The sequence below is a fragment of the Pelmatolapia mariae genome, linkage group LG6 (genome assembly GCF_036321145.2).
Source record: "Pelmatolapia mariae isolate MD_Pm_ZW linkage group LG6, Pm_UMD_F_2, whole genome shotgun sequence".
NCBI classification, from domain to species: domain Eukaryota; kingdom Metazoa; phylum Chordata; class Actinopteri; order Cichliformes; family Cichlidae; genus Pelmatolapia; species Pelmatolapia mariae.
The window spans coordinates 21,830,183-21,852,085 of NC_086232.1; the positions used below are offsets into that span (position 1 = coordinate 21,830,183).

Genomic DNA, 21,903 nt, shown 5'->3' on the forward strand with positions numbered 1-21,903 from the left:
CTTAATTATGTCAATATTTCGTTACTTATAGCCTTTGTTTAGTAGAAACATAAATGCATGACCTTTATTTTGAAAAGGAAAAGTAGGTCTGTTTTAAATATATTTATATATAGTTGTGGTTCCAGGTGTATCACCTGGGTACTTCTACCCTTAATATCAATAATAAAGCCAGTTACCTCGCATACTTTTTCAAAATGATGATTTTAGGTAAGTTTAAATGAAAAACTGTCAACATGTTTATCAGAATATATTATCAGGGCATTACAGTTGAACACTCTTAGCAGAAACTATGTACGGAGAGTGCAGGTTGACCAGCATCACTTGGGCAACAGGAGCTTCATTGCCATTGGTCAAAGTCTGCTTACGTAACGCCATTGCCGATCTGTTATTGGACAGTCTGGCTGTCAGTAAGAAGCTGACTGAAAAACGGGAGCTGGACCCAGAGACAGTCAGCATCTGTACCAAACGATGAAGATTTTGCTGGATTCTAATAATTTTGCTCAAAAATAAAGAAAACGAGAAACAGCGGACATCATGGTAAGTATTTAACATTAATATTTCCGATTGTGTTTGAATACTAATTAAATAAGTAGCATTTTCCCCCCGAAACGGTGTATTTGCGGTTGTCGTTTCCTGTTGGAATACCGCTATGTAGCGGTTTTTACAGTAATATCCATGATTATCCTCATATTAAAATATATTAATAGCTGGACAGAACGTACATGAACACAAAAGGTCATAAAATGTTTAAGAATATTTAATGTAATAAGCATATTTAAATTTATACATATATATTTTTTTAAGAAAATTGCGTTCGTTACATGAAATATAACTCACGTTGCTCGTGTTTTTGAAAATTTACAGTATGGTTTTGTGAATCACGCCCTGGAGCTCCTCGTTTTGAGGAATTACGGTCCGGAAGTGTGGGAAGACATCAAGTGAGTTTCAGGATGTGTTTACTATTCAGCCATGTTGGTATCAAAGGTTACACTGTAGCAGCTCAGACCACAACAAGGACACAGGCCAGGCCTAATGTATACTGTACAGCCAGCCCAGCAGCATACACTGCCACAGTGTTACGAGCAGGAACAGATTAACCTGATTACCCTCCACCCTCTGTAGGCTCATGTAGGTTCACACCAAAAGTTAGTTGGTGAAGTGACAAAATGCCATTATTATTATTATTATTATTATTATTTCCCATTATGTTTGTAATAATAACAAGTAAATACCTGCAATAAATATGCAGTACAGACCTGAAAAAACTTGTTTGATGAAGTAACCTACTAAGAAATGCAAAAACTTATCATTCTGCATTCAAAATCTTGCTTATGTAAAAATATGCATAAATAATCACCAATATCAAGTAAATTCAAGTACTAATTATGTATCATATTTGTCTATATTTGAATATGTTATCTAATTGCTACCTATAAGTGGAAATATTTAAAGTAAAAATGTAATCTTACTTTTTTATAGAACTGGTTGACCTCTGGAACTATAATCATAATTGCTGTTTACTGTTTAGATTATCAACTTTATTAGTGGAGTTTAACATTTTAAAAAAAAAAAATGAAATAAAAAAATAATTTCTCTTTTCTAAATCCATCTGCCATTTCTTGCTTTAAATAAGCATTTCTTATCAGGTTCTTATATTTAGGCCTAGTAAGTTCACTTTAATTGTAATTCAAATGTTATTAGTCACTGAATAAAATGCCTTTTTCACCAGAATGTAACTTAAGTGAATGTGTTAATTCTGTTATTTTATTTTATTTATTTTTTTTGCAGAAAAAGCTGGCAATGTCTTTTTGTGATGTTTTTACATTTTTTCAAAGAAAAACTGCAAGTATACCCCTTTGGACAAAACATGATGACTTAACAGTAGGAGAATCACTAAAGATGCAACTGGAAACATTGCTAAAGATCAGCATTAACCAGACAGTACAACCGCACAGTGTCACATCAAAAGACAGGAAACTTTATTGCACACTCTGAAATAACAACAACAATAACAACAAAATAAATAAAGATAAAAAATAAAACCAGTATAAAAATAACTATGAACTATAACTATAAAAGAGTGTACTTTTGTCATGTCTAGAAAGTGAAGATGCAAAGTAGTTCATGGAGTTGGCAAACAACATTATGATAACACTGTGAACAAACTGATAAGTGGGACTCGACCAGCTCTAATATGACAATCTGCTGCTGTGAACATAGTGGCTTTAGATGACAAATGAAAGTGCTGTTTGCAGGTTTCTGCCAGTGAAACCTTGTTTAGGAAAGAGACGCAGTGTCTGATTTAGTGGGATTTGAAACTAAAGCATTCGAGCTGATACTGAGAGCAATATCAAGTAAGCTTATTATCTCATTTTAGACTGAGGTGGCGTTCAAGGCAGTTGCCTCTTAATATGTTTAATATGGACACTAAAGCTTGACAAGGATACAGCAGCAAAACTAACGAATCCTTTGTTTATTCATATACAGTAAAGTATAATTCAAATGTGCTCCAATTGCCAAAACCCCGTAAAATAAAATATTTTACACTGTATGAGCTTTAGGTTTAGTCAACTTTAGGTTTAGTCTTAATGAGTCCTTTCCCCAGAATAATGGCCATTTTCTTCAGCTGTTGAAATATTTGGCTTAAAGTGAAGTTTATTTTTCATCTGTAGTCTTCTATGCCCTATGCATGACCCTGTGAGCAGCAGCTGCCTTTTGTAAATGTTTTCAGAGTGGTCATTTTCCAGCCACCACAAAAAAACATGCTGCAGCGCAGCATGCTACAGCTCAGGGTTATATGTTACATCTCCAAATGTAACTCACTGTTACTCAGTGCTCAGTTTACCAGGTTCCGTCATGTGCTTTTTTAAAGGTTTTCATGAACTGAGTTATTTATATCAGAATTCTTACTTTTTCAAAGCTCGGTATGTTTTTCCAGCTGTGACACATTATGATAAAATTGTGGTTGCTGGTCAGGCCTGTAAATCATTCCTGTTTACTCAGTTAAATATTTGCAATCAGAAGCTCATTAAGCTTTCTGACAATTTTGTGAAAATTGGATTTTCTAAGATATAAATAGCAAAATGTACTCAGGAGCTTGGAGTGCACTGTATCAAAGGACCTGCAGTAGATCTAAACCTGATTAGCTATCTCTGCTTGTTCAGCAGTGCAATTCACACAAGGACTTCAAAGCAATATCAAAAGCTTTTTTTAATGTTTCCAGCTGAATATATATCATGAAAGAAGACCCAACCATTGGTGTCGAGTTGTTGGTGTAAACAGAAAAGCAATTGCAAAAAAGCCAAAGCTAGTGGTTTCCTGAACAAGTTGCCTACGAGACTGTTTACTTCTGCTGTGACATTTGCTGTAGCTTGTGAGTAACAGCTTCCCTTTGTTTTCAGGAGGGAGGCTCAGCTTGATATTGAGGGCCAGTTCCTCGTTAGAATCATATATGAGGATGCCAAAACATATGATCTTGTTGCAGCTGCAAGCAAAGTTCTCAGTAAGTAACAGCACGATTTTAAATCCCTGGATATGAAATAAATGTAATTTGATGTAGGATACAAATGAAGCTTTAGCAGACATTTGCCCGATTTTAATAAGCTTTTTGTTTTGTTTTTCAGAAGTTGATGCGGGAGAGATCTTGCAGATGTTTGGCAAGATGTTTTTTGAATTTTGCCAGGAGTCAGGATATGACACCATCTTACGCGTGCTGGGCTCAAACGTTCGTGAATTCCTGCAGGTAGAGTCTTCCTCTTTGCCTTTAGGAGCGAACTGAAGATGAGAGGAGGTTTTATTCATCACACTGAGTTTTTAGCCTGTGAAAACATTTGTATGAAATTTTTTGCTGAGTTTTGGAGGGTTCTTAGGCTGGAGATTTGAGGCTTTTTAACAGAAAGCCAGACTTAACACACTGTGGCTGTAGAGTTTGAAAGACACGAGAATTTACTGAGCACAAAAAATGTTATGTTGTAATATATCTTTTTTTTTTTAACTTAAAGGTCAGCTGGATATGTTACATCGCATAAATCAGCTTTGGGTGTCACGTGAAAACACTGGCTTGTTGTAAATCGGTCGTTTCATACTGATAAATACCGTTTGTTCGGGGAGTATTTGTAAGATTCCACTTTTGCAGTAAATTAAAAAAAATAATGTTATACTGTAAAACAAAGAAGAATTTCACATTGTGCAGCTGCATTCTGCTGCTAGAAATCAGCAAACGTAAAGGCCTCAAGTTAAGTAAACACTTATAGCACAGTACTCTGCAAAAGTCTTGGGCTATCCCTCAGTTCTGTATATTTTAATAGTAAAATAGGAAACAGGTGTAGCAATTTATTGAAAGATGTGCAAACATAAATGGAAATACTGTATAAATACAACTTGAAAGTTTGTAATGCTGTGACCAGGTTTATTCTTTAACACAGCCTGAACTCTCTGAGACAGCCTTTCTTAAAAAAGTAGTCTTCAGTAATAGTTATTTAGGCTTTTTGAAGGACATTCAAACTCTTCTTTGAAAGTTGGAAGCCTTTTGTTCCATGGCACAGGATCCATCACAGATCACTGTAGACAGTCACTGTGTAAGCCCTGTTGCCACTGATTTTCAGTTCTTTCTCCCTGTTTTCATTCCTTAACAATGACTTCTTAACAGCCACCCTTCCAGTGACACTTCAGCAAACAGTTGATTGACATCTCTCAGGTCCTGTGTCAGGTCTTTACTAAATTGTTTCCTATTTCTGAGACATGGCTTTCAGATAAAGTTCAACTGCTGTAGATAATTTTTAGGTCTGCCATTTCTTCTTTTGTCCTCGACTTGTCCAGTTTTTTGAGATAACCCAAGTTTTCAGCTTAGCTTTCTAGCTCTTTGGGAATCCCCTTGATGGTGCAAAAATACTATTTTATGGCAGTTTTTTTTCTTTGGTTTTTTGTTCAAAAAGCAACTTTAAAAGTAGGGCTGCAACGATTCATCAGCGTAATCAATCAAGTCGACTATAAAAATTTGTCAATGCGGAATTGTATTTTCATGTCTTATACTAAAATCATCTAAATGTGTTTTTGTAACTGCAATACACTACAGGAAGCCATGGGGGCAGTATTGTCTATTTTGTCTGCCAAGACTGCACTCAGTACTAACGAAGAATAACGTAGCGCGACCCGCTAAACAGGAGGATAAAAGAAAATGGAAGCAAAGATTTGAAAAAAAAGTGAACACATTTCACATAAAACAAACAAAGTTAAATGCAGACTGTGCAAAACAGAGCTTTCCTTCCACTACAGCACTACTGCAGTGCATATCAAAAATGATTGTGGGAATTTAAGCTGTTATAAATGACTTGTTGACCAAAAACTGTTAAAAATAGGTCAATCATATCTCTCATGAAGAATATCAAGTAATTTAGAGCCAGAAATAACATTTCTAATACAAAGTAGATGCTGCAATCAGTTTTTGGCTAAGTGACTTTTATATATCTGTTATTTATCCTGGTAAAAAGTATCATTGACATTAAAAACGTGGTTTTCAAGTGAGATCTAGCCAAGAGGACAGCTGAAATTGTTAGATATATAACATCACAGTTCTATAAACTTACTTGAAGTGACCTGTTCACTACAGTCTATTTACTAATATAAGTAAAGATATTAGACGCAAAAAAACACCCAAAGTTAAGTTAGTGCATCGTGTTGATACCATGTTTATGTAATTGTTTGTACGGTGATGCTTATGTTAGCTTACCTATTGGAAGCTTCTCAGAATTATGATGCTTGCTTTTGTTTAAATACTAGTAGCACTTTAATTTCTATTATTATCTATTTATTATTATTATTATTATTATTCTGACAGTCCTATTGAGTAATGTTAAAAATACATTTGATTATTTTCAAATTTATATGTTTCCTGGGTCATTATTTTAATTTGCTGTGGGACGAGATCACAGGGTGACATTCACAGGTGTGCAGACTAGAGCAGGTGAGCTTAGAACAGGAGGTTTGCCCAGGAAACGGAGATAAGACTTATCGACTAATCGAAGAGAAATTGGCAGATTAGTCGACTACCAAAATTATCTTTAGTTGCAGTTCTATTTGAAAGAACTTCAGAAAGCCTGAAGAACTATCAGTCAAGACCACTTTAAAGATTACAAGAATGTCTGGCTGCCTGGAAGCAAAATATAAAGAAATGAGGGTTGGCTCGAGTGTTTTGCACAACACTGTTCTTTAATAAAAGGAACTTTTTCTCACTGTGCCGCCGCATTCTGTTGTCAGAAATCAGCAAACTTAAGAAATGCCAGTATTCCTTTAAAAGACTTCAAAACCTCTAGAAAGAGTAGATATTTCAGTGAAACACAGTGATGCTCTAATTATAGTTTAGGCTGTGTGAAGTCAGATGCTAAAAAGAAAGCAAGGTCAAAGCGAAAACAGTCGCTGGGTTATTAGATTTCAGTTTATTACAGTAGGAAGGGTAACAGTGCTGTGTACAACAGCATGATAGAAGACATCATCCACGAGCTTTCCATCCCGTGTTCAGTAATTACTAAAATGTATAATCAGCTGTGACAAAATATGCTGATAATAGTACTTCTCAGTAAATTGGTGTGCTAGGATGATTATGATGTAGTGCCCTTCATTTTGCATTAAGTTTGTTAGGATTTTTTAATCATATTCATTCAGATTAAGTCGCACTCTGTGAAACAAGCCTATTTTCACCCTGCATAGAAACGAGCCTATCCCTTCATAGTTTGTAAGACATCTGTTTGTACAGCTGGTTCTTGCATGAGGCCCGCAGTCTGCATTTTCACAAAAAACAAGTAGAGGAGGAGCAGCACTTCAAAGGGCAGAAGCAAATCATGATGTGGGGGAGTGCAGCTTCTTTGTGCAGGTGTATATGTGTTTTCTTTTTAGTAGTGATCACATGATGTGATAATAGTTAAAGATAACGTACTGTTGTCATATGTGGTCTAATGAGGTTTTATGATGAACACCCAGCTGAGCTTTTAATTTTTTTATTCACCTTTTGAACCTCTTCTATTTGCACAACATAGAGGGTCGTGTTACAATCGGCTGTTGCATATTTTTTCTTTGATTTGAATTTTCAGAATCTGGATGCTCTCCACGATCACCTGGGCACCATTTATCCCGGGATGAGGGCTCCCTCATTTCGCTGCACCGATGCAGAGAAAGGAAACAATCTGATTCTTCACTATTACTCGGAGAGAGAAGGCCTACAAGACATAGTGATTGGCATCATTAAAACCGTCGCTCAGCAAATCCACGGAACAGAGATAGAGATGAAGGTCTCCTTTGTTGTTTTTGTTACCTTTTTGTGCATCGTGAAACCTTCGACTCTTTGGCTCACTCTGTCACTGCTAATGAACGGATATGACATCTTCTCGCTCCCCTTTTAATTTATGGTACATTATTCAAAGGCGCTCTTGTGTCCCTGCATTGCATTGTGTCAGAATGTGTAAGTCTGTGTCACACAATATAAGTGGCGAGGCTGTAACGTGAAGATTAAACAACAGAAACTTCTCAAATACCCAAATGGGAACACTGTGACAGCTGCAGTTGAGTAGTGAGTTTTTGGATAATGTCTGTGAGTCACAGGATATTTTTAGATCTAAGATATAGAGTCTCTAGCATAGAGATGGTGGGAATCTTTCAAGGAGTTTTATTCTTGCTCCTCATTTTTTTTTAAACTTTTCTCTCACTGTGGCTGAACCAAAAATGACTTCTGACTGAGGGAATAGAAGAACAAGCCACATTTAAAATGTTAACTTAACCAGGCTAGTCTCAGTAGCACTAAATTAAAAATTTCTAACAAACCAGCATTAAAAACTGTTACACTTATTTTTTTTAATTGTAGGCCACCCAAAGCCTCAGCCTTAATCTGTACCATTCCCTGCAGCACGTTATTCCCCTCAGACGTCTACTGTGTTTAGATTGAGCTTTTCCTCTTCATTCAGTCGGTGACATTTTCTCCCAAACTTAATCATATTGTACAGACAGGATAATATCTTTCAGCAATTCTATAATGAAAGCACAGAAAATGGCAGACGCTCCAAATGTGACACACAATTTCTGGAAATATTAGCCAGTGTTGCTGTGGCAACAGGGTGCAGAGACACCAGGTTGACGTCAGCATGCCTTATGCCCATAAAGTCACAGGACTCTGTCATTATTACCCGCCTATTTCTATATAATAAATGCGAAATTAACATTGGTATTATTGGTATTATGTTTATGAAATGAAAATTGCGACGTTAACGTTCAGATTTCTCTTTAAGGCTGTCATAGTGCTCTAATGATGTGCAACAAAGTTAGTCTTGCATCAGTTTCGTCAATATGTTATCAACTGATTAACTTCACGTGCTGCAGATGATCCAACCCAAAAATGAGGAGTGTGACCACATCAAATTTCTGATTGAGGAGAAGGAGTCAGAGGAAGAGGCGTTCTACGAAGATCTCGATGGCTTTGAAGAGAACGGCACGCAGGAGACTCGAATCAGCCCGTACACATTTTGCAAGGCCTTTCCATTCCACCTCATGTTTGACAAGGACCTGATGCTCACACAGTGTGGGAACGCCATTTACCGAGTCCTGCCACAGGTCTGCATTCACATTCAGTTCTCCCAAACTCAGAATTTCAAGAAATTAGCAAATAATTATGTTTTAAATATTTGTTTTGTCTTTTATTATCAATAATAATGCTATAGTTTAATATAAAGAATAAATTCAATGTTACTAACATATGGATATTTTTATCATATAGCTCCAGCCGGGTACCTGTATCCTTCCTTCAGTTTTTTCTTTGGTACGTCCTCACATTGACTTCAGCTTTCATGGCATCCTTTCCCACATCAACACTGTCTTCGTTCTTCGTAGCAAGGTATGTATGAAACACAACGCCGTGTTTGTACGAGTGCGTTTGGCTAATCACTTTTCATGTATTAGTTTAGCAGAGGAAATAGATCAATAAAATACACCAAAGTCTAATTAATTAAAATGTGGTCTGAAAGAATGTGTTAACAGTGTGTTAATATTCATAAGGTCACTGATATTTTTAGAAGCGCCGTAAAATTTGATGCTGTGGAGCTCAGTGAAAAAAAGATTAAGGAGAAGGAAATTGTTGCCATGCAGGGAGCACTAAGCATATAAACAAATAGAAATAATATGTAAATTCAAGATTAAAGAGTGAGTATACCATGTCTATATTCTAAGGTTTTAGGTATCAGAGCATAATTAAGATAATATGGTCCCTAGCCAGTTTTAAAGTTGGGTTAATACAACCTCAGATAAATAACATCACCTGACCTTTTACATACATTACTTTTTGTCTTTAACAAAAAACTAAACCAGAATGCAGAAATAGTGTGATAAAGTAAGTGTACCCGTGCTGCTTTCATAGTAATTAAGAGGGTAAGTAGCAGCCAGGTGCTGATGATCAAATTCACTTGATCAATTGTTTGTCTGCAAATGAGAGCATCTCTATAAAAGTAGAAGTTCTGGCTCTTTGCTGTTATGGAGCATTCAGGTGTGTGTAAACATAGTGCCCAGCAGGAAAGACATCAGAAATGATCTCAGAGAAGCAAATGCTGTTGCTCATAACTCTGGGAAGGGGTTTCTGGTCATTTCCAAACACTCTAAAATCCATCATTTAGCAGTGAGAAAGATTATTCACAAGTGGAAAACATTCAAGACAGTTCTTCCCAGGAGTGGACTTCCCAGCTTATTCACCCTAAGGTCAGACCATGGAATGCTCAGAGAAACTGCAGAAAAAACCAAGAGCTCCATCTCAAACTCTACAGGCTTCAGTTTGCATGTCTAATGTTAAAGTTCATGACAGTACAGTTAGAAAGAGACTGAATAAGTACGAGTCGTCTGGAAGGGTTGCCAAGAGAAAGCCTCTTCTCTCTAAAAAGAAATGACTTAAAGCTTAAATTTGCAAAGTTGTATCTGAACAAACCACAAGACCTCTGGAACAATGCCCATGTCCAAGTTAGGTGAAAACCAACAAAACACCTAATTTACCAACTGCCACACATGGTGGTGATGACTGGGGCTTGTTTTGTAGCCACAGGATCTTGGCACCTTTGAGGCACCATTGGGTCGACCATGAACTCCTCTGTAATCCAAAGTATTCTAGAATCAAATGTGAGTCAACCTGCCCAACAGCTCAAGCTTGGCTCAAACTCAGCCTCAAATGATGATCCACACCGCAGCAAATCTACATCAGAATGGCTGAAAAAGAAAAGAATGAAGATGTCTAGACCCCAATATGACTGAAATGCTATTATTTGACCTTAAGAGAGCTGTCCATAGATGAATCTAAATCTACTACATCATTGAGTGTATGCGTTTTTCACTCATTGTTTTATCTCAGTTTTTGTTAAATCAGTGATGACAAAATGTGAAACCTTACAATTTATAGAAGCTATACAGTTACTATACAGTTTTACAATGCTTATGTTTATGCATAGAGCAAAGAGGGTCATGCACAGTTAGAATATACCTTTGTTGATTTTCAGAATAGACAAAAAGTTGTGGGAGAAACGGAGAAAAGACTAATCTGAAAAGCTAATTTTATGAGCACAGAGGTCAGTGTGAAGTCAAATGAAAAGTCACAAGGTAAAAATAGAGCGAGAATAGAAAATAGTTTCAAATTTAAAATTTGTGTGGTCTGGTTTCTCATGGGATGGTTAATTCTTAAGTGACAAAATAATAGCTGCAGGGCCCGACTGCTATACTCAGATTAATTGTGACAAGACTGATCCTTGAAGCACTGCCACTCTTGGGGCATAAGCTACATGGCTATGTAAGCCCTGACAAAAAAAGAAGAGTTTACATTTTTTTTCTTTACACAATAAAATCAAAATTAATTTCATGTAATGAGCGCTGAAAAATTTAACATTTAAAATGAAAAGCCAGATTTAAAAATAAAGTGCGAGCTAAACTGGCGCCCAGTTTGGAAGCATATTTAGAGATGAACGCGCTGCATCATGAAATATTCATAAGAGGGATGTAATCCTGACAGGAGGGCCTGCTGAATGTGGAGACTGTAGAGAATGAGGACGAGCTGACGGGGGTGGAGATCAGCTGTCTGAGACTGAAAGGACAGATGATTTATTTGCCAGAGGCTGAGAACATCCTTTTTCTTTGCTCACCCAGGTAAGCCATCAGTTGCAGAAGACTTGACTGAATATGCACACCAGAAAAATGTTACTTTTACCCACAGAAGGAGAATGCTCAGATTTCAGGTGAAGACATCTTGAAATCTAAAGGTTCAAGGTTTTGACTTACAGCAGAGTATAATCTATCTCTGTAAATGCAGAAATATGACAAACCAATGTTTGAAATAAAGCTGGTTTTTTTAAAGGAAGAGTTTTTTTCACTATTAATTGCTCGTATGCATGAAGGTTACTTACAATGTGCTTTTCTTTCTGTGGTTTTTGTTTCCAACCAAAATATAAGAAACTAATTTCCACTTTTAGAGCTGTAATGCTACATGATAGTGTTGGAAAAAACTAAAAATTTCTGCAAATTACAGTGAGCTGAGACAAACCTTAACATTCAGGATATATAGTCTAACCATAATCTAAGACAGCTAACGTAACACAGGTGAAGTGGATGCTACTTTGAATCAGAGCTGCTGTCAGAAGGAGTCTATTACAGAGTTAATGGTGGTACTCTGTCTAAGTCCTCCTCCAGATATTCACTGATGATATACTGTTGGACATCTGTAATAATGTTTCTCGTTGTGCATTTAGCATTTCTTATCTCCAGCTGGCGATGCTTATGCTGATGCTAGATGCACGGAGACAAATTAGGTCCCTTCAAACAGCCAGAGTGTTTAAATGACAAAGTTAACTGGAGAATCTGAGAATAATGGACATACTGGTCATATGCAAACATTAAAGATTGCAAAAATCACACTCAAAGTGTCGACAATAACAATAGATCCAACTTCAGGGGAAAAAAGAAGCTCACCAGAGTCATCAAAAACATCAGTTAGCAAAAACCAAGGAGACAATTATGTGTTTCCACTGTGCTGTATGGTCTCATGAAGTTTAGCATTGCTATATATGGTGGTTTGACACCCCTGGTCTAGATGACTACAAGGCTTATCCTTTAACAGTGTATAGTGTAGCATAGACAGTATTCTGTGTAAAATGTTTAAGTGTAGTTAATTAGAGCAAGAAAATGATTGATGAAAAGTAGAAGAGACATCAACAGAAGATCTGTTTTTGATTTACTTGTAATTTAGATCTGTTATAATCTCACTAATGAAAATGAGGTTATTTTTTCCATGTAGTTACACACTCTGTTAATCAAGCAATTACCCAGAATACTCAGAAGTGTTTTCCTCTTGGCCTTTTGGAAATGACAATGGGCAGGTAGATTGCCAGAGTGTGACCTCTGTTATCCTCTGTAGCTCTTACGTAATCATTCAGAATTTTTTAGTAAACTGTTCGATCCAGGAGATGGCAGGGTTAAAAAGGTCTTGTCCCCTTATATTTGAAGGCAGTTTGCAGATTGCAGGATGAGTGTTTTCACTAAAGGTTGCTGCCTTGGAGGACATTAACTGCTACTGAATGAAAACGAGATGCAACCAGAAAAGATCTGAACAGCACAGCGTCTGACCTCACCAGACAAAAAGCAGCATTTATCTGGAAACATTACAGTACTCTCAGCCCTCACAAGAGGATGATGATTTCACTGCTCATGCCTCATTTTTTATGCCCTGTATAATTTATAACACCTCTTGATATGAACAAGAACAGCAAGTTTTTTTCTGCTACCAAAGACACAAATCAAACGTTTCCAGCAGCTTCACTCTGCAAAAATCTCTTATAATTTATGACTCTCACTTTTTTTGCCCCCTCTTTGTTGACCTGTTCCTACTTTTCTGGTTAGTGTTATGAACTTGGACGATCTTACACGGCGGGGACTCTACCTAAGTGACATCCCGCTGCATGACGCCACGCGCGACCTGGTGCTGCTGGGCGAGCAGTTTCGTGAGGAGTACAAACTGACCCAAGAGCTGGAAATCTTGACGGATCGCCTCCAGCACACACTCCGAGCCCTGGAGGACGAAAAGAAAAAGACAGATAGGTTTGACTGTTTTTATATTTTCATTAAAGTAGTCTTTAAGTACAGTGTGGGGTCAGATATTCATTAATTACAGGTATTATACCCACCAATTCTCAGTCAGTTTTTTGACATTATAATGTAGCTAGTATATGCAGCTTTAACCCATGTTGCCTGTCTCCCTTCATTTTTTCAGTTTATTTAATCAAAAGAAAGTATTAAATGATGTCATTTACATTTTCTAGTTATGTCATTATCTGTAGGTTGTGTGTAGTATCCAAATTCACTACTATAAATCTCTAATAGCGCTGTCATAATTCATTTGCTAGGAAAAAAATGATAAAAAAAAGATTGTTTATTATCAGTCTTGAGTAGGGAGATAAAGAGAAGCCTTAACCAGTTTTCCCTTTTAAGGGCAAACCACTGACAATACAGAAAGACACAGGTCTCAGTACAATAAAGTTGCATTAAGGATGTATGACAGCAGGGCAAGCAGGGGCTGATATTTACCTAAGCTTCTCTTCAGTCCCTGTCAGAAAAAGGCCTGCCGTTGTATTTTGTCACAGCAGTGGGTGACAGCTGGAGACGGAGAAGGGTGGAGTGTGATCTTTATTAAGAGCGCTGTAGCAGTTTATCTTCTCTTAGGAAAAGACTTTCACTCTCCCACTGGATTCCCACGTTATTATTCTGACCATTCTCTGGACTCAGATTGCCTCGGGCTCCAGACATTGATTTGAATTCATGGCTTCTCTAAATTTTAAGAGAACTGCTGCTGCACTGTTGTTGCCTTTTTAGATGCTACATCACTCTTTGTTTTTGCTTCTTTTTAACTTAGAGGTACAAGGCTGTGCATAAAATATTAACTATTTTAGATTTAAATATATGTATTTAAGCGCTGTATGTATATACTATTTTTTTATGAATACATTTTAAAGTTTGCCATCTGTATGCATCATTCATCCTAAGATTATGATGCATCAAGGAAGGTATTTTGCTTTTAAGAGGCAGCCATGATCTAACCAGTTACCATAGAAACACCACCCTCCTTTCTGAAAGCAGCTTCCATAGCAAAATGACCAAAAGGTGGTGTCTGTGCAAACAAAATGCTGATCCAAAGGACGGACTTCAGCCCGGTGTCCCCAGCACCACCGTGCTCTCGCTCAGAATGTTCATTTCTCTTCTCCTTCTCAGATTGCTCTATTCTGTCCTGCCACCATCTGTTGCCAATGAGCTGCGACACAAACGCCCGGTGCCGGCAAAGCGCTATGACAACGTGACCATCCTCTTTAGTGGCATTGTCGGGTTCAACGCTTTCTGCAGCAAGCACGCCTCAGCTGAAGGAGCCATCAAGATCGTCAACCTGCTCAACGATGTTTACACACGCTTTGACATTTTGACAGACTCTCGGAAGAACCCTTATGTATACAAGGTCAGAAGCAGGACGTTACCATCACGTAATATTGCATACTGGTGTAAATTTGTGGTCAATAAAAAGGCCAGAAAGGAGGAAGTTTTGCTTCTACTCTGGAGGTCTGGTTCTGCAGCTTTAATGCACTAAGCTGCTGAATAATATTATGCAATTATGCACATGCAACTCAGTTACAGAGTATTTATATCAGTTAACTTAGGGTAGTACCAACATCTAAACAGGGTGTAGTTTTACAATGGCACTGCACCATTTTATAGGCCTCGTGCAACAGATTTACTCTCCAGGCTTTCAGACAAGAATGCACTTTAAGAAGTCAAACAGACCTCTTCCATGAGATTGGCTTCAGGCACTGGGTCACCAAAAAAAGTAATATTTACTCTACAAGCTGAATGGCTAGGTGGTCCAGGGGTTTTAACAGGGCTTAAAGAGTCCCTGAATGTCTTAAAGCTGATGTAAGTGTTTAAGTGTTTATCTCAGGGTGTTTCAGTTTATTTCTGGCTGCACAGCACATTGGAACACCCCCCACCCCCCCGTTGCACAGCGGGAACAAATCATTCTACATGAAGCAAAAGTAAATAGAAGCAGAAAAGAAAAAAGAAGTCATGACATCACTCATGTGGAGAATAAGAAAATGTTTTGGTTTATTTTCTTTATACAGGTGGAAACAGTCGGTGATAAGTACATGACGGTTAGTGGCCTGCCCGAGCCGTGCACACACCACGCGAAGTCGATCTGCCACCTTGCTCTCGACATGATGGAGATTGCTGGACAAGTGAAAGTGGATGATGAACCAGTGCAGGTGTGAGATGAATCTCAGGTTTCAGAATAAAACATTTCTGCATATTATACTTCATTATCTGTGTGGAATTGTATTGCCACTAATAGTGAGCTGAGCAACTTTTTATACAGTACTTTTGCTTGACCTTAAATAATACCTGTTGCTGCTGAGAAAATTAGCAGTATATATTTATTTTTCTATAGTTTTAGCTGCTTCCAACACTGATAGATTATAGGCGTGCCTATAGAGATCTCCTCGAACACTCTTGCCCACCATGTTACAAAAATTGTGAGGTGTGTAACTGGCCTAAACCACACCAGAGCACAGCAAAGCCATTACTTTTGTTGTGCCTTAAGGCAGTAGTGGCGAGTGTAATCTTTAGGTCACGCTCGCTGATCACGATTATCAACGATGAATCATCACAAGTGAATCAAAGTGTGTTTATGATTTGATTTTAAAACAATTGCTTTTAATAAGAATAATTTCTCCCAAATTGGGAAGTTAATGCATGTGAGAGGAAAGATTTCCTGTATTAGTCCTGGTTTCATTGGGTAGCAAAGGAAAATGTGAAGGTGTAGGAAACATTACCTCCACCTGCTGAAGCTCAGTGTGGCAGTAGTATATGTCTGTCTAGCCTAAAGCCAGTTCAGATGTCGTTCAAATTTATTTGTGGTGGCAGAGAATCAACACACTCAGTCACTCACTGTGGACAGTTTACTGTGGACCTGTCAGCTCCAAGACTTTTATAGTAAACAAAAGCTAAATTAAAAACTAACACTAGATGTGGAAAAAAAATTCAAATTAAAAATAGACTTTTGAAAAAAAGAAGCTAACTGAAATGAACTTTGAAAACTAAACTAAAAAGAGAATATAGAGGAAACATGCTTAGTTTGAGAGTTTGGTAGTTTGGAAAAAATCTTATTATATCTTTGATGGATGTGTTTATTGAGACTTTGGATGACTGTGAGACTGTAAGTCAAGTCCTTTTAAAAAATTATGTGTTTTTATTGTAACACCTGTACTGATTTTCTTAGATCTTGCCTCTGACACATGTCTTCCATACATGAATTAATTTAGTAAAAAGACTAAAATATACTATTATAAACTGAAAAAAACCCCTGAAACTGGAAAAAAAAACACTCTGGAAACTAACTAAAACTAAACTTAATTTAAAAAAAGGTACAAATGAAATGAAATAGAGAAATTAATTAGAAAATGCAAAACTATAATTCCATTCCATTTTTACATACAGGCTGTAACAGTTAAGAACGTAACAGTGTAGACTTTAGTGCACAGAGGATTTTTTAAAACAAATTAAATAAACCAAAAAAAGGACTAACTGGAAAATAATGTCATTGCATGTATTTCATCTTGTCTCTCTAACATGTCTGTTATATAGCTGTTGGATTATCTCTGTGTGGTGATGCGCGCTGACTGTCTAACTGTTTTCCTTCACATTTAATTATTTTTCAGCTTCTAAGCACTCCATCTGTTATTTTGGCACAGATGATTTTTTGGAGCGCTGTCGGCTTTCTAATATTAGTTTGAAAATTCTCATATTAGTGCACCATATTAATGTGTCAGGCATTTACTCTATTACACTTAATATATACACATTTTTATTTTAGAATAATTATACCTGCGCATCTGGGAATGTATTTTCGTGCTGAAGTAATGAGCAATGAGAAGTTGTTTAAGTGAGTGCTGGAGATTGTTATTATATCAATGACTGTTGAGACTTAACTTTGGAAAATCGTGTCTGGTTAACAAAAGACTGTTTATTTTCAGACATGGCACTGGCTAAAGAGGGGCCTGGCTTAGTAGCAGAAACAGACTCAAATCATTTCACGATCCTGTGGCTTAAAATAGATTCTCATTTGTCCCAAACACTCCTGGCATGTTCATGCTCTGATGGCAGCAAGCGCTGAAGTGCCTATAAGATTAAGTGTAAATATTAGTCTCTTGATTGCCGAGGATTTCTTTTGGAACTGTTTACTGCAAATTTGAAACTACAAGGAAATTTTAATTTTGTGCATGGAGACACCCCAGGCAAAGTCAACCTTATATTTGCCAACCACATGTCAGTCGATGGCTTTAAGAATTTGTGCCAACACAAAACTTGCAATTTATTTCTATAAAGCATAAATTATTCATTCAAGTCCTTGAGTTATAATTTACACGGGATTTAAAGTAGGAAATTTTGTTACCATAGTTATTAAGTAAATAAATAAGGTTTGTTGTGTGCTGTTTTACAAATAAATGTACAGCAGATAACTAATGATCTGTGCTGCAGAGATGTATTTAAAGTTAAGTTTGCAAATTTAACAAGAAACAGGGATGTCTTTAGGTAACTGCAGCATTTATTTTGCTTTGGTTAAAGTGTAAACATGCGCTTCGATCACGTTTTCTTCTCTTTTCTTTTCAGATTACTATTGGGATCCACACAGGAGAGGTGGTGACCGGAGTCATTGGGCAGAGGATGCCCAGATATTGCCTTTTTGGAAATACGGTCAACCTCACAAGCCGTACAGAGACGACGGGTGAAAAAGGAAAAATAAACGTGTCTGAATATACGTACCGGTGAGCAGCAGCGTCTCCTTATTTTTCAGGATCAGTTGTACTGCTAGAATTTTTTTATTCTTTTAACTTTTAAGAAAATATCCATTAATAGACATAAAACATGAAGTATATACAAGGAAAAACAAACCTAGTTACTGTGGACGTGAGCACGGCAAGTGTGCAGCTTGTGTGATATGTAGCGTTGTATTGCAGGTGTTTGCAGTCTGCCGAGAATGCCGACCCTCAGTTTCATCTGGAGTATCGGGGCCCGGTCACCATGAAAGGAAAGAAGGAGCCAATGAAGGTGTGGTTTCTTTCCAGGAAGCCCACAGACGCTTAAGGATCATCGAAGGATTGCATTAATGCGGTCATGTCCCGTCACATTTTGACACAGGGATGGGTTGGATCAGGTGACACATATGCAGATATTTTTATTATGATGAAACACATTTGTCTATCCGAACACCCACCTCTCTCTACGTACCCATGGTCTGCCATTACCTCACTACATTTTATAGCTGTGCAGCGTTTCATCGAGAGGTCCGTGATACAGTATTTGGTGCAGTCAAGTTTGATACGTTTGATACATACAAAGTGGTGTATTAAACTACACACTAAAGGTTTTAATAAACAAAACAATTTCCATTTATTGATTATTTTTATTTTAGTTTCCATTTTTGTCTGCCGTGTTTGTGTAGTGTGAAGCGTGCCAAAAAAAGACAATTTATAGCCAAATTAAGTAATTTCAGAATATACTTTATTTTATCATCATCATGTTAAATTTTACAGGTACAGAATATATTAAATGTAAGTAAAAATTTGACTAATTAGTTTAATGAAAATGACTGTAGAGCTTACATTATTGTCCTTGTTCACCAAATGTGAGAATTTATAGTTTTACACTGAATATATTACACTGGCTTCAAGATTATTATAACAAATGAGAATTTAGATTTAGACTAGATATTATTATATATATAATACTGATGTCAAATCTTTGTCATAAAAACTACTGTGCCAACTACATTCATATAGCGCATTACATTACAAAGACTTACTTGTATTTTTAAAAGCCACAAATCATAAAGCATTTGAGCCATTAGTTCCCCATTAGTACCCATTACTTAATTATTAAAATACCCTTAGTATTAAAAGCACTTAACACTATTTTATATATTTATGTTACCTCTGTACACATTGCACAATCACTTCATGTCTGCTTAAATGATATTGAATGCTATTTTCAGTTCTACTGTATGTTACTGAGATAAAGCTACATATTTATTGTCTCATGTTATTTTGTATTTATTCCTTTTTTTGAGAAAAGAACTGTTATTACTTTTAGAAATGAAAAAAGAAAACATATGGTAAATTTTGCTATGTATGACACTACTTTGTGCCTCCATCACATGTTGGATTAATCTCACTTGAGTATATGTACTGTACGGTTTTTCAACATATTTTCCAAATTCACTATTAATAAACTAAACACAGTGTCCTCCGAGGTTTAATGTGTGACAACAAACAGGTGCCTCTTGTGTCATAAGAGTGCATTTCTGTGCTTGTAGGACATCTTGTTTTATCTGGTGTTTATTTTGGAGGTAACTAATAAATAATGTGGACAAGTGTGGATTACTTGATATAGATATTTTATTTTGTACTGCATAGATTTTTTTTAATAATCCGTCAGGAAATTCAGACTGAATCATGTAGCTGTTTAAGTATTTTGTGGTCTTTATTTTTGACCAAAGGCTGAAGTATGGCACACACAAGTATGTTTTTTTGAGATGCACTCCCTCTAGTGGTGTTTCAGAAAATTGCAGCCCTTTTCTGTGGTAATGGCCACATACAGTACTGTGCAAAAGTCTTGAGCCACCCCTTTTCTTTAAAATATTTTGCTTTTTGAAGGTCTTTCAACTTTTTAGTTGGCTGCTTTTCACTCATTTTCAGTCCAGTCCTTGTACCTGAACATTTTCAGAGGAATACTTTTTTTTGGATTTGTCAATGCTGAGCTATGAATCATTCAAGCATAAAAAAGGCGCCTAACTCAAGCGACGAACCACTGTGGTGTTTACTCATAACAGACATCTTAGCAAAGAATTAATTTTAAATTGTAACTTTAGGGATTTTATTACAAGCAGCCTTTTGCAGCCAGTGTGGTAACACACTGCCATTGTAGTAACCTGGATAGAAAAACACACAATAGAACATTATTAGTCACGGATTAGCCTCTCCATAGTCTGGATCTCAACATTACTGAAGCAGTGTGGGATCATCTCGACAAAGAACAAAATAAAGTTGACTTTCATTCACGTTAGAAGTGTACAAACTCAGTTTTTGCCTTATATACTGCATTTTCATGTATGTTTTCATGTTTCAATAAATCACTGCAATCACTGTTTCCCATTTTCCTACAAAAACTATAAAGGAATGGCTCAAGACATTTACACATTACTCTGCCTTCAAAATCAGGTAAATTGTTTTATGTGTCTCTTGTCCTGCTTATCCATTCAGAATAAACTTTCTATTGCAGTACAATAATAAAAAAAAATTGGTCAAGCCAATTTTCTTTAAATAACCAAATGTGAATTTTGCTTAAAATTAGATTCTTACCTTCATATGTAAGAGGCTGATGGGGCCTTGGACAGGCAGGCAGAAAATGTGGACACCAAAGTTTGTGAATGTGATAACTCAAAAATGAAGCAATGTAGGTGTTTCAAATTGATACCACATATATCTACTAAAAATCTCAGATGAATTCAAATCTCGGTGACTTCAACTTCATAGTCGGAGGTTAAGTTTTCTGGAAATCTTGTAAATGCAATAACTTGACATGATGTAGGATTTTGAAATTGATACCATAGGTATCAATAGGCATCCTGTCTATGGTGCACCCAACCTCTCACCCCAAGGTAGCTGGGATAGACTCCATCCCTCCCCCTGCAACCCTGATAAGGATAAGTGGAAGAGAATGGATGGACGAAGGGATGAGCTGTACCACTGGCCAAGGCAAGTATCTTTCAAATTACAGGTATTGTCCTTAAATCTAATTTAGAATGTGGCACCTTGTTCTCCCAGAAAAATTTAGAGACCGTGAAAAACAAAATAACTACTTAAAGACACATTTACCATGTTGCTTCTATGGTTGTTTTCAAGCAATGCAACAGAAGCTAATACTAGCAGCTAATGGTAAAGTAAGAGAGATTAGGGAGTAAACCTGTAGCTAAAAAGTCTGTGTAGGTTCTCAGTCATCCAGGCCATTCCAGTCTAAGGAGACTGAAAATGTGTGAACTGGACTTGTTTAATTTTTATTTTCAAGATGTTTTGCCTCTCATCCAAGAGGTTTCTTTAGTAGCTCTTCTTCAGCTCTGTAGCTAAAGAGACAGTTGTGTTTAATTAGATACCAGATATTGGAAAAAGGTAAACTGGATTTTCATTTCACTTTCCTGAGGTAATATAGCATTTAAATGTTTCACCCAGTGACCACAGATGTAGTAAATAGTTATAATGACTCCTTCATCAAATGGAGCACTAAGGAACTTAAACAGAGACATCATCCGTATCAGTTCTACTATAGATCGTGATCAGCGTTAAGGGGTCTGGCCATGACAACAGTCTGGTCAGTGAGCCACTCTGGAGAATTAATAAGCTGTTAAGAGTCTTGCTCAAGTCTCTTTCACTGTTATTAAAGAGTGAGGGACAAGTGCTCTTATCTTCCGTACCCAAATTTATCTTGCTAGGTCAAGGACCAGCATGGAATTATCACGAGCTTGCTTGTAAACTTCTGGTAGCACAACAAATGTTAAGCAGTTAGGTCCATAACGTTTTCGAGTAATGACCCAATGCTGAGAATTTTGCCTTCGTACACCAAAACAGTGGATTTTAAATCAAACAAGACCCTCAGCTTTAATTCCAAGGGTTTAGCATGAATTGTTTAGGAACACAGAACTAATTTTTAAAAGCTCAAAATTAATTGAACAAACAAACATCAAGATTTAAAGTTCAAGATTGTTTTTCATATTTGGATGAAAATCCTTTACAGTCAATGACTGCCTGAAGTCCG

General features: G+C 36.8%; 1 protein-coding gene across 1 annotated transcript; it reads left to right on the top strand.

The window, feature by feature from the left end:
* Nucleotides 1–420: 420 nt before the first annotated feature.
* gucy1b1 (guanylate cyclase 1 soluble subunit beta 1) lies at nt 421–20,240 on the top strand. Its single transcript, XM_063476207.1, has 13 exons — nt 421–537; nt 865–938; nt 3,402–3,502; nt 3,624–3,742; nt 7,086–7,283; nt 8,365–8,595; nt 8,759–8,875; nt 11,021–11,154; nt 12,901–13,098; nt 14,266–14,503; nt 15,162–15,302; nt 17,707–17,861; nt 18,054–20,240. The coding sequence occupies exons 1-13, from the start codon at nt 535–537 to the stop codon at nt 18,178–18,180; spliced, it is 1,836 nt and encodes a 611-aa protein (XP_063332277.1). The 5' UTR covers nt 421–534; the 3' UTR covers nt 18,181–20,240.
* Nucleotides 20,241–21,903: the final 1,663 nt, after the last annotated feature.

Excerpts from the sequence above, each read along its gene's own strand:
- gucy1b1 (XM_063476207.1), top strand. Across the intron at positions 15,303-17,706 it reads TGGATGATGAACCAGTGCAG|ATTACTATTGGGATCCACAC; the intron begins GTGTGAGATGAA and ends TTTTCTTTTCAG. Across the intron at positions 17,862-18,053 it reads GTGTCTGAATATACGTACCG|GTGTTTGCAGTCTGCCGAGA; the intron begins GTGAGCAGCAGC and ends GTTGTATTGCAG.